This window comes from Antrostomus carolinensis, unplaced genomic scaffold (assembly GCF_000700745.2).
Source record: "Antrostomus carolinensis isolate BGI_N321 unplaced genomic scaffold, ASM70074v2 scaffold22229, whole genome shotgun sequence".
Classification (NCBI taxonomy): domain Eukaryota; kingdom Metazoa; phylum Chordata; class Aves; order Caprimulgiformes; family Caprimulgidae; genus Antrostomus; species Antrostomus carolinensis.
This window is the reverse complement of record NW_010340932.1, coordinates 1-12713: the sequence shown is the minus strand read 5'-3', so window position 1 is coordinate 12713 and position 12713 is coordinate 1. Positions and strand designations below refer to the sequence as shown.

Sequence of the window (12713 nt, the reverse complement as noted above, 5' to 3'; positions counted from 1 at the left end):
AAACTGAAGACTTTTTTAATGACAGTATCAGTGTAAGTGGTCAAAACAAAGCTGGTAAAAATAAAAAGTCTATAAAGCTGTCATGTAGAAGTTTATACATGTAGGGCAGAGGCAGTTCTGCATTCTGTGATAAGCAGAGAAGGCCGTGTCTTAATATTGCATGTCTGTGCTTGTTGGGGACAGACAGACTCTGATTACCTGTGTTTAATAAGGCTTCACTGTCTTGAAGTGGTTGGTGCTCAGAATTCAAATGGTTTCCAAAGCTAGAAAGCATGTTTTGAGCCTCCTTGCCTAAATCTGGTTCACCTTGACTTCCAAATCTCTGTCCACAACCCCTGCAATACACAAAGTTCACTTTGCAGAAGGAAGGGGGAAAAAAAAACCCCACACTCTTATTTTTACTCACCTTAATTAAAGTTCCCACCTCTGCTTTCAGTTCACAATATCTTTTTACCTTTGCTATCCTCTCTGCATTTTAGGCTATATTTTCGGAGCCAGGCCAAAGGTGAGACAGACCGGGAGCGGTTGCTACTGGCCTTCCAAGTCAGCAATGAAATAGCCAATGGAAGGTTTCCTGTTAATAAGGAATTAGCCCTGGAAATGGTGGCTCTGATGGCTCAGGTGAGTGTGGCTATGGGCAGAAATCCTCCATTTTGTCCTCCAGGGACTTCAGCTCTACACTAAGTATCTTTGACTAAGCAGCTATCTTTTACATCAAAAATGGCTTTTCTTACCAGAAATACAGTCCGAGATGTACCATGCCAAACCCATTACACCAGCATACATATGTTGTTAGAGCACATTTTGCTGTAGGGAAGTTTGCTATAGGAGTGCTGCTCCTTTCCTTCTGGAGAAAAATATTGGAAAAAAACAGTGAGGCTGGACTATCTCCAGAACTGCTCCAAGTAGTGCCTTAGTAGACATATGGAAATAGTGTTACTACTGGAATTCCACTTAATAGTAAAAACTTTCCCTGTTGCACTGTCAATAGCCTCTTACTCAGGAAGAGCATCTTGTAGGATCCTCCATTAGACCTCCAGGCTTGCATTTAACATTTTACCACATAAAACACACAGTATGTGTTGTGGGCATGATAAGCAAGATATTAGTTTCTTACTGAGCTGAAACTGATTGTTGCATTTGTTAAAGCAATGTAAACTGAGATGAAGAAGCCAGAAACATAGTCCAAACTATTTACAAATAGGCTGTTGTTTTAATTGGCCAATTGAAAATAAACCCCAAAAGCTTGGTGGTTATGTAGAAGTGTCTCCCAACAACAAGTAGCTGGTCAAGATCCTGTTTCACATGCTTATATCAGTAAAGAACTCCTTGGGCAGTCAGGTCCTCAGTAGTTGCTGTGTTGTGTACATTTACTGTGGTAAATGCTGTAGAAAAAATTCCCCAGCCTAACATGGTGTCTTTTTGTGTGACTGATAAACACAGTAGGTATCAGTATGGGAATTCATGGAATGTTCCACTGCACTAAAACCCCCACAGTTCTGTTGCACTATAAACTATAACTTTGTTTTAGGTGGAATATGGGGATTTGGATCGACCAGGATCTTCAAGTCCTGGGGGAACATCACAATCGAAAATGCAGCATCTTCTCCACCAGGTCTTAGATAAATTCTACCCTAAACGCTACAAGCAAAACATGACTCCTGAACAGCTCAGGTAAGTTGTTTGCTCTTCTATACTTTGCACTGAAAACAAATTTTACTTGCAAAATTCTGTCTTTATATTTAAGAAGTTTCAAGGAGCCCTGTCAAGATTATTTGATGCAGAAACTTAAACAAGACACAAGTGGCAGGAAAAGGTTCCTTTAAAAGAAAATAGCAGTTATCTAATATAAAAAGAGCCAAGTCACTAACAAATTTTCCCCTAGACAAGAAGTTTAAGCCTTTCACTTCCAAATTAGGCATCTCAGTTCCAACAAACTCTAACATAAGCGTAAGATTAATTTGGTTTCTGAATTTTTGTTTTACCCTTCCCCTAAGTGTCAATTGAATCCAGATGCTTCACATTTGCAGTGAGCCATAAAGCCAGCACATATGGGCTGCTTCAGGCCATGCAGTAATTCTGGTAGGACAGATTTTGGCAAGGCTTTTTGATGTTCTGCCTTGAAAATTCTCACACACAATGCAGAGATCTCAAGTACAGAATTCAGTTGCTGCCATGGATCTCAGCTCTAGCTGTTTTAACAGGAGAGAATTATAATCTTCCAGATTCAAAGTTACTTAGGGATGTAGTGGTGGAACTAACACAGTTACCTCCTTTTGGAAGCAAATTCCACCTGCATGTAGCAAGATAGCTGCCAAACCATCCCTAGGGAGCCAAATAGAGAATGAGTTAATAGATATTGCCACTCCATACAGAGCATACTACACACAAGTTAGGTTGAAGGTGAGACTATAATTGAATGTGAAGACAAGCTGGGCAGGATTTTACTGTAACAGCTGCCTGAGTGTTTGTAGTTACAGTTATTTCAGATATACACCAGTGAACAACCCTCATGTGACTGGGATTCCTGGGCATTACAGTATAACTAGTAGTAAAAATAACTGTGGAAGTAGAGAAAATGCTAAAATAAACTCAGGTTGTACAACCCTCATAACTGACAGTGCTAACGGCTCTGTCCGTAGTGCTGCGTAGAACAGCTCTCTTGGAAGACGCTAGCAAATAACGCTGTCTTTGTCTTGGATTCTGAAAGGCAACTGGCTGACAGGCTGGCAACAAAGTGGATGGTGCTGCAGGGATGCTCTCCACCAGAATGTGTACGAATTTATTTGACAGTGGCCCGGAAATGGCCTCTCTTTGGAAGCAAAATATTTGCTGCTAAGGTAACTGGAGCACACTTTTCTTTCTGTTCCTGAGAGTGAACTATCTGAGCAGGCATATACCTATAAGCTCTGGTAACATAGGCTGGAAATGCTTCTATTTCAGGAAGGGGAGAAACTGAACAATACTGTATTCTGAACGAGCAGCTGTTTGGTACCACGTAGGTTTAGAAAGAAGACGAGAGACGTGTTCTAAACACTAGGGGTTGCTAGCGTTCAGTAAATAAATACTGAAGGTCCCTGGCTGCATCAGTTGACCATAGCACAGGGTACTAACTCTCCTTACAAACCTTGCCAGAGCTTTCTCAGGAATTTCCCTGGTCATCAAGGCTGCAGTGTTAGTTTAAAAAACACTATTTACATACCACTGCGGGGGGTGGAAGGGAAGAGTCCCTCATAAACCACACCTGGCAGCTGATGCTAGCTAAAAGGAGAATGGGTATTTCAGTCCTGTTCTCTTCCTTGCCTCACACGAGAGAGGTGGGCAGTGATAATGTCTTGTTGCAGAAACAGAAAAACTAAAGCGTATATTGGGTAAGCTGCCAGCCCACAGGCATCAGCAGGAGAGCAAAGAAGAGCTGGAGGGAGTGATTCTCCCAGTAGCTTGTACCATCCCTTGGCCCATCCCAGGCTAGAGCTCTGTACCGATTACACGTGCCTGAGCTAATAATGTCTTAGCACATAGTGGCTGTCTGAGAAATCCTGTTTTGGCATTAACCATCTTCCCCAACCCAGCAGAAACCTCCTCTACTGAGAGCTTGAGATAGGTCTTGTCCATAGGTACATGTCTCTTGCTTTGAAGTCAAAGCTGCTATAGCTATGGAATCAAGTCTAAGGAAGGAAGGGAGCTCTTGACTAAATATACAGGAAGTTTTCGAAAGGACAATTATTTCCACTGTCAGCAGTAAAACCAGGAACAGTTACTCATATTTGAGGTTACTGATGCTGAAGAATCAGAATATAGAATAGTTCCACCCAGAGTTTAAATAATGTTGATATTTCTGATGATTAACATATTTTATAACTTTTCAATAATTAAACAGCAAAGCCTATGGCATTAGCCACGTTATAGCAGATTCCCAGGAAAGATTCATGTCATTAGCCATAATAACACATAACTCGTCTTCAACAGATAGTTGATGCATATTTTTCAAAATCCACAAGACAGAAAATTGCATTGATCTGATGGTACTGGGTGCACTGGTATTATAGAAACCAACAGGCTTCACTGCCTGACTGACTGATGGGAGTAGTACAAGAACCAGAGCAGAACTTCCATTTTGTTGCTCTATCCTGGTATTTCTTTCAGTTTTAACTGCACTGATAGAATTTGATTAATCTCAAAGCCTTTGTTATCATTGCATTTCTTATGCCACTAGTCCCCAAATCCTATGTAAATCTGAAAGTGTTATTCCAGATTTTGAGAAGTCCTCTTAAAACTCTAATCAGGTCAGACCAGTAAGCCTATAGGACTCTATCATCTTCACTTTTTCCTTAAAGCACGAGATTTATGTCAGAAACATTTCTTTGTGTCAAGAAATATCTACATTAATAATTTTCTTTTTCTCTAGCCTGTTTTGCCTTCCTCATTGGAGGACTGTCCAGTGTGGATAGCTGTGAATGAAGATGGTATCAGCATACTGGATTATAACACTATGGTATGGTGAGGAACACTGTTTAAGAAAAATAACTTAACCTCCCACAGAAAGACATTCCCCTGAGTCCACTTAAAGTCACTAGAAGTTTGTCTTTAACTTCAAATGGATCCAGAAGTTAATTTGTAGAAGTCAGAGATGAGGGAAGTCAGTGCTATGTTTGAATGCTACATAAACAAAGGAAAATTACAGCTACGGTGTAAGGTAAGGTTTCATGAAACAGCTAACTGCCTCTTTGATGGGCAGCAGACATGCTCATACATCTTACAAAATCTCAGTGGTGTGTGCTTTACTACCACAATCTGGGATATAACAAAGTTTGGGCTATTGCTCTGAAGCAGTGAGGCATTGAACAAGCTAGGAGAAAACCAGAAATGCAATTCTCATTTGAGATCTCTCTGACAGCTGTTACCTATAGAGGGAGTTACCTATACTGCCTGTTACTGCTGCAGATCTGGTGTTCTTGCAGTAAGTAGCAAATATATTAGTTTAAGGTGGCTGTTTTTTCTTTTACAGAACTATGACTCTTAAACTCTCTGTTGTCTGCAGCACTCGAAGGTCTCTTATTCTTACTCCTCTGTGCTGACCTTTGGAGGCTGTCGAGATGACTTCATGATTGTAGTCAGTCAAATGAAAGAAAGGAGTTCTGGAAAAAACAGCACTGAAAAGCTCCTTTTCACAATGGCAATTCCAAAGGTAATTACAAAATTAACAGTGAGTTTCCTCCCAGCTGGGCATTTTGTACAAGCCCTGGGGACTGGTACTTGTGGTTGCTGCACTAGCTATATACATTCAATAAATCCCTTGTAAGCTGCAGCCTTTAACCAAGAGACTTATTCTTCCTAACTCTTAAAAGACAGACCCTCATTTCAGAACTAAACAACTCCATGTGAGAAAGCCATTTGCAAAATTATGTGGTCAATAGGTCCTAAAAATCAAAGGGCACTCTTAACTCTGTGACTTACAGTTAATAATTTTCTTTTCTCCCTAGATTGTTGAAGCAACACTTCTCATTGCCAGCTATATTAACTACCGTTTGACGCCTTCACTCCTACCTTCTACACAGCCCTCCCGAAGCAAAACACCTGCTAACAAGCTCTGGGAGACTGAAAGTCGGTGCTTTTTTCCTTCCATGTCCCGAAGCACTAAGGGGCCCACCCTGCTCTGAAGGCTCATTCCAAATTACTTAGGGCACTTGGGAGTTTTTTGGTTTGGTTTGGGTTTTTTTGGTGGGTTTTTTTTCTTTTTTGCACTGCTCTGTATTGAATTGCAGACTGCGATGATTTTGCTGGTTACACACCTTACTTTAATGAGGACTCTGCTTATTTTTCCAAATACTAGACAAAGTTCCTTAGTGTGGGTAGAGGCAGTGTCTCTTCTCTTAAAAAAATCCTGATTTGGGGGACTGTGCAGTAATTTCCTTTCCATGCCACACTCCATCCAAAATACCATGCCCTCAGGTCATTTGCCTGCACAGAGCTGCAGTCACATTACATCTGCTCTTTCCTTGCACACGTTCTTCTGGTTTTTGTTCTTACTGCTTTGTTTACAAACACGTAGGTTTTCCTTGATCCCTCTCATTTTCAGCTTTGCACCTGCCTTTAGATCACTGTGCACTCTGTGTCTGGAATAGTCCAGTTCTTAAAACTCCCAGTGACCTCTTTTCCTCATCATAGCCCCTTTCAATTATTGTAATTATTTCCAATAATCTTCAGTTTGCATCAGTCCCTAACTTGCTTGCTTTTTACCTGAATTAGACTGCAGCCTCAGCAAGGCAGATTCGAGTGGTATATAGGCTTAAATCTGACTTGCAGTGGGCTGAGCACAGTCCTATTAAAAGTAAAAACACATGGTAACGGATACTGTGGCATGTGGTGGGAACCCTGTACAAGGATGTGTCCTCTTGAATGACTACCTGTATGAGGAGCTGCGTACCACTGCATCATAAACTAGATACACACTGGAAAGGCTGTTGCCAGAGCGCAGAGATTAACATGACACAGTCTGATCAGATAGTTTAGACCTTAACTTCAGCTCTGTGCTCTGGTTGTGAACAGCTTTCAAAGTTTGTACCAGTGTTTAAATTCAATCACCACTCCCAGAACTACTAAGATAGTCTTTTTGCAGAGATTGTAAAAGTTTTTATGCCACTGCTTAACACAACCAAGACAACAATTTAATTTTCCTTAGAGCTATTAACGACTCCTCCCTGAAACTGATGCCAAAATTGAAAGATGGAAACTTTCCAAGTCTTTGCTCCAGATGTGAAAGAAAGGAAGATGACATGTCGCAGTGGGAGAACTTGAGCACTCAATATGAGCGATCAGCAAGCTTCGTTTATTGATCAGCGTTCAGCATACTTATACAGTTCTTAATGAGATCATACATATTCTGTAACCTAACTAATTAATTGGTCACTATCCTAAACGTCAACCCCTCCCCTAGTTCCTCATTCTTGGTTGCTTACTCCCTTAGTTCTCATGCCTTAGCTGACCGTAAGCATCCTGTTATCGTATAACAGCTGCAGTCAAGGACAGTGTGTCCTTACCACCCCAGCACTTCAGACTAGCAGAGTCCGATGTTTCCCAAGATCCTGGTCAGCCATCTACAGTATGTCTATGTGACCCTTGTCAGCTAACCAATCCTCCACAATGACACTGTTGAGAAGGAAGAGGAACTAAACTGACAGAAGTAATTCTGAAGCAAGTCAAGGGTAATTTCAGAGCTGAAATAGGGAGTATAGAATGAGTTCAGTGGTACTCAAGAAGATTTTCAACTTTAAAGGTGGAAACCTGGCGTCTCTTCTTGTTGAGGACTCAGAACAACTGGAACAGTGTCAGATGATGCCCTAGCTCCTACGGGACTGATACATTTTGGGAGTCAATGCTGTTCTACGCAAGAGACAAGTATTAAATCTCTGCTGCAGGGCTGAATTCAGTGTCACATGCTGCACCATGAGACAAGCACTTTCAGACTCTTTCTGTTAATCACTGTTGTAGATTTTTCGGGATGTGTTTGAAACTGCACATCATCTCAGACAAAGGAAGACAAAGCAAGCAAATTTTGTACTTTTTCTGTCTTTCAGCCACTGGAACAGATCTTCCCAAACCAGCTCTGTCGTTCTAAGTGGACAGAAGCTGCTCCTTTCAAACTCCTGCTTCCTTCATGCTCCCATGGCAAGGAGGAGGTAGTCAGCAAATGTGTGCTCAAGTGATGTTCTTCAGACTTTCCTAAAGAATGGGCATTTTTTTTTAATCTGTTTCAAAAAGACTTGGTTATAATTGAGAAGGTTAGTGGATTTTAAACAAATAAAAGAAAAATAGTAATTCTTCTTGAAAAATCTAAATCTAAAACATGGCTCTTCTGACTACTGAGAAGAAAATTAACTCTATCCTGGCCAAACCAGGACAACCTGGCTTGAGCTCAGCTATTTTGATAAGCGTTCCAAAAAAGCTAAGGATGAATTAACTGCACTTTCAGAAGTACCATGTGCAACTTCATACTAATTATGCATTCATGGGCAACTTTCCAAAATTAAAACAGTGTGAATCCAACCATTAGAAAGAATTCAGCAATAGCAAACCAAGGCTCTTTGCGAATGAACAAACCAACCATACCAGTGTTTTTACTCCCTAGTACCTGCCACCAACCTTGAAATATTCAACTAATGCACACAGTGGAGCCTGCACTTCAGTAAGTTTTTGTTTCGTCCTTATAGTGGGTGTAAAGCCACAAATTAAAAGAGCATGGGACAGACAAAAATCATTCTAAGCAATCCCTTATCCCTTTGTAAGAGTAAGAAAACCCACCAAACCTCCCCGTGGTGGACTGTGGAAACAATATGGCAGACATAAGACAGGAAAAGATTGTATGAACAGAGACCTGGTTTGCACGTACTGTAATTTACCCACTTTTTATGAATTTAAGGACCATCCCTTGAAGTTATGGAAAAGGGTGGAAGATTTCTGAGCCAAAAACTATTTTGAGAAAGTATTTAGTCTTTTTTTTTTTTTCCTTAGATAGTTTTAAGTGACTATATATCCTGATAGAGTGGTCAGTAGTATGTATTTCTTCTCTCACACACACAGAGTGATCTTAGTATAGATACAGAGAGCATTTTTCTTCCTCACTCAGTCACCTGTGCCTGACAATTCCTCCTGTGTCTGAAAGTCTGTTTGGCAGCCTGGTTCTTGTGTCCCACCAGTAACAAAGCTGCTTCAGAATAAGCTGAGCTGTCACCTGTGTTGGGGATGCTGAAGGCATGAAAGTGTCCTGTTCGCAGTTCAGAGGCTGTACTTACCGTAACAGTGCTAACACTCATGTCCTTAGAGACTTGTACCGGGGCACACAGGAAGCAGAGATGTTGAATAAGCAAGAGCTATCCTAAAGCTCATTATTTCCTGCCATAACTGCACTTTAAATTGAGAAGCATGGCCTGTAGAACTTTTTTTTTTCCTTATTTCTTAAAAATATTCACCAATACTTGAGTATTTCAGGGACCACCCCATCTGGCAGATGCACACTTACCTCCTATTTATAGCTTACCTGACTTCAACCAACCAACCAACCCTGTGTAGATACCTATTTTGTATGATTCTTTGGTAGAGAAAACAATTTTTATTTTAATCAGTGCTTCTGGCAATGACTGTTGCTGCAGCATAGAATAAGAAGACAAAAGCCTTTGTTTTCCTAACTGCTATGTGTATGTAAAAGGCTGTCTGGGAGATACTATGAGATTTCTGATTGTTCTTAATAAAATGCAGTTACAATGAATTAAACTGTGTTATTCTCAGAATGAAAGAAAATATTTTAAATGCCAAAATAGTCTCGATGTAAACAAAAAAGGACAAAGATTGTGTTTGGTATCCAGGTGCACACCTGGTCCAAACCTGCCCTAGTCTGATTCCTTGTTTCCATCTACTGATCTTCTCTCAGCTTCAGTGGATGACCAGAGTGCACTGCCATGGGAAAAGGATGTCCACTCCTTCAAAAGATGGCTAAAACCATCTTCCAGACTTCCTCCTGTGAAGGTTATTCCTTCAGTGCACATTCTCAGTGCATAGGGATTTTTTACAGCGTAGTCCATGTTCCCAGCACACTCTTAAACCCAAGACTCTGTCCACTCTGCTGACACCCAATTTATTTTCTGACACATTCTCCCCACTGCTCATCAAATCCTCCTCCTGCTATAGTGCTCCTCAGGGGCCTTGACCATTTCTCCTTAGCCACGCCCCGAGCCATAGGCAGCTCCAGGGCCACATGCTGCTTAGTCAGAGGCCCTGGTTGTACTCATTTACACAGTCACGCCCCCAGGGTCTGCCCCTTGCTGAGGCAGTTTCTGTCCCAACGCCCACCCTTCCCACTTCTCCCTGGACGTGCAACCAAACACAGTTTGGAACCGAGTGCAGCTTCACTAACTTGAGAGAGACCCACCAACTTACATTAGGGCAGCACTGGAATTAAAAATCTGGCCAACCCTGACATTTAAAGTATTTATGAGAAATAAAGCCATAAAAAACGAAGTAACTGGACAACGTTACCCAGAAGCCAGTGGCACATCCCCAAGCTGCTAACTTTTACTTGGACAACCAGAATACTTCCTGTGACATGAGCTAATCTGTGACATGAGCTAACCTGTGTCTTTCAAACTTCATGGCCCCATGGTAAAAAAAAAATAATAAATGAAAAAATCACCTTACCCCTACCACACTGCATAAGCATATGTTGCCACATGTTTTAATTCTAGATTATACAGACAACCACAGCACAGCATTGTATGCAAATTAAGCACGACCCCCAGGCTCCTGCCAACTGCTGGTTTAGCTCTTGTTTTGACACTTCAATTGTCTCAGTTACATTACTAAGAAGTCATGAAGAAAAAAAATAAAAAAAGAGAAATACCAGTTAAAGGTTGCAGTAACTTTTAGCTCCTCAACAAAGATGGATTTCCCAATAATAAGTGACTCCCAAGAGCACAGATCAATACAACTTTATTCACACAGTCATTACCATCATCTTCAACAACGCCTTTTCCTGATATCCTCAGAGCAACTAATGTGGCCCCTCTAATGCCACATCTTTTCCATGTGCTGTGTCACTGTGCCCCTGCCCCAATCAGCAATGGGTCCACATTTTTCCCTGTCTTCCTTTTGCTACTTACGTACTTACAGAAGTCCTTCTTGTTGCCTTTGACATCCCTCAAGAGATTCGGCTCCAGGTGGGCTTTGGCTTTCCTAACCACATCTTGGACAGTGTTGCTATGTTCCTCCCAGGTGACCCGTCCCTGCTTCCACCTTCTGCATCCTTCCCTCTTGTGTCTGGGTTTTGCCAGGAGCAGCTCACCCACGCAGCCTTCCTGGCATTTTTGCTTGACTTCCTGCTTGTTGGGATGGCCTGTTCTTGAGCCTGGAGGAGGAGTATCAATCAGCTTTCTTGGATCCTTCTTCCCTCCAGGGTGCCATCCCATGGGACTCTTTCAAGCAGAACTCTGAAAAGGCCAAGGTCTGCTCTCCTATGTTTATTTCATGAAACATAATTTAATGCAACAGTATATTTAATTTTCCTGTTATTTTCTTTCTGAAATTCTCCTGTGGATTAGGAAGTTACCATCCTAGCCCACACATTAGCTTTGGTATTTAGTGGTATATACCTTTTTCAAACAAAGGGTTAAATAGAAACAAAAAAAATGCACATTTTTGTCAGTCCAGCCAAGGTTACACTGTGAGTTTATCAGAATTTTCAGATCCACTAAACAGGAAAAAGTTGATGCATGTTCTTGCCTCCCTTTGCTCTATTTCCCCATAATTCTTTTCTGGAGAGGCAAGGAAAAACCTTTTCCATCTGACTAAAATGTCCTGTTCACCTGTCTTCATAGCAGAGGATTTCAGGGCTCACTCGTGTGCCTGAGCTGACATTTTCTGTAACAACTCTGTGAGTCTGTGTGGGCCTTTAGCCCCAACATCACTGTACTGCTGCACCACTTTCTACTCAGCTAATTAAAAAAGCCACGGGGCAGTTTTGCTTGCTTTGCTGTGTCTCTCCACGCCCTGCTGCAAGTTGGCTGCCTTGGTGTTTTGGGGTTTTTTTAATTATTATTTTATACCACTTGATTGTGGAGCTGTCTTCCTCTGCGCCAGGATTTCTTGACAACTTTTGTACACTTCTATCAAACAGTCCAGGCGTGGCTTGGAGCTCTGGAATTCAAGTCAAACAACAGAGAATGAACTGGCTGTAAAAGAGCTGGAAAGCTTTAACTTCCCACTAGTGAGATTTGTCAGGCAGAGAAACAAAATGTGGAGACAGCTGACACAAAGCTGACCATCATCAGAAGCAGACATACAGAAGGAATGTAACAGCAAGATAGCTGCAGCCGATTGGCTTTCTCACATTAAGTCAATGTAGAACAGATTCCCCTTCCACACGTTTGTTGATAACTAATTCATGAAACTGCAGGAGGTGTTTGATGTAAGCTGGTGATACAGGAATGCAAAGCCATTCCATAAACCACACCTGCTGTGTGATGAGAAATGCCAGTCCCTAAAGCTGTCGGGTCAAACCTACAGCGCCCTTCTGCAGTCAGCCTGAGCATCTGACCACATCAGCAACCCTCCCCTTCCTCTGCTCACAGTGCACAGTGACAGCCTGGAAGACAAGGCAATGTAGGCCCACTGTGGAATGGGGTGGGTGCCCTGGTGACAGAGGATACAAAGAAGACGGAGTTACTGAATGTCCTTTGTCTCTGTCTACGCTGCTGGACACTGTCCTCAGAAACCCAGACCCCTGAGGCCCCGATAAAGGAGGAGTTTGCCTTCATTGATGAGGACTCGGTTAGGGATCAATTAAGCAATCTGGACATCTATAAATCCATGGGTCCTGATGAAGTGCAACCGTGGGTGGTGAGGGAGCTGCCAGATGTCATTGCTAGGCCACTCTCCATCACCTTTGGTAAGTTGTGGGGAAGAGGAGAGGTGCCTGAGGACTGGAGGAAAGCAAATGTCACTCCAATCTTCAAAAAGGGCAAGAAGGAGGGCATGGGTAACTACAGACTGGTCAGCCTCACCTCCATCCCTAGGAAGGTGATGGAACAACTTCTCCTCAGTGCAATCTCTGGGCATATCAAGGATAAGAGGGTCCTTAGGAGCAGTCAGCATGGTTTTAGCAAGGGGAAGTCATATTTATCCAAGCTGATGGCCTTTTATGAAGACATAACCAGGTGGACAGA

The 12713-nt window shown here is 42.0% G+C and overlaps 1 protein-coding gene across 1 annotated transcript in view; it reads left to right on the top strand.

The window, feature by feature from the left end:
- Positions 1-5821, top strand: part of LOC104531451 (pleckstrin homology domain-containing family H member 1-like) — a gene marked incomplete at its 5' end in the record, with an annotated part of 7251 nt that extends 1430 nt beyond the window's left edge. Inside the window, 6 exons of the mRNA XM_010176335.2 lie at positions 480-621; positions 1532-1674; positions 2711-2840; positions 4409-4495; positions 5042-5188; positions 5484-5821. Coding sequence (XP_010174637.1) covers positions 480-621; positions 1532-1674; positions 2711-2840; positions 4409-4495; positions 5042-5188; positions 5484-5660 — 826 coding nt within the window. The remainder of the gene's footprint in view (positions 1-479; positions 622-1531; positions 1675-2710; positions 2841-4408; positions 4496-5041; positions 5189-5483) is intronic.
- Positions 5822-12713: the final 6892 nt, after the last annotated feature.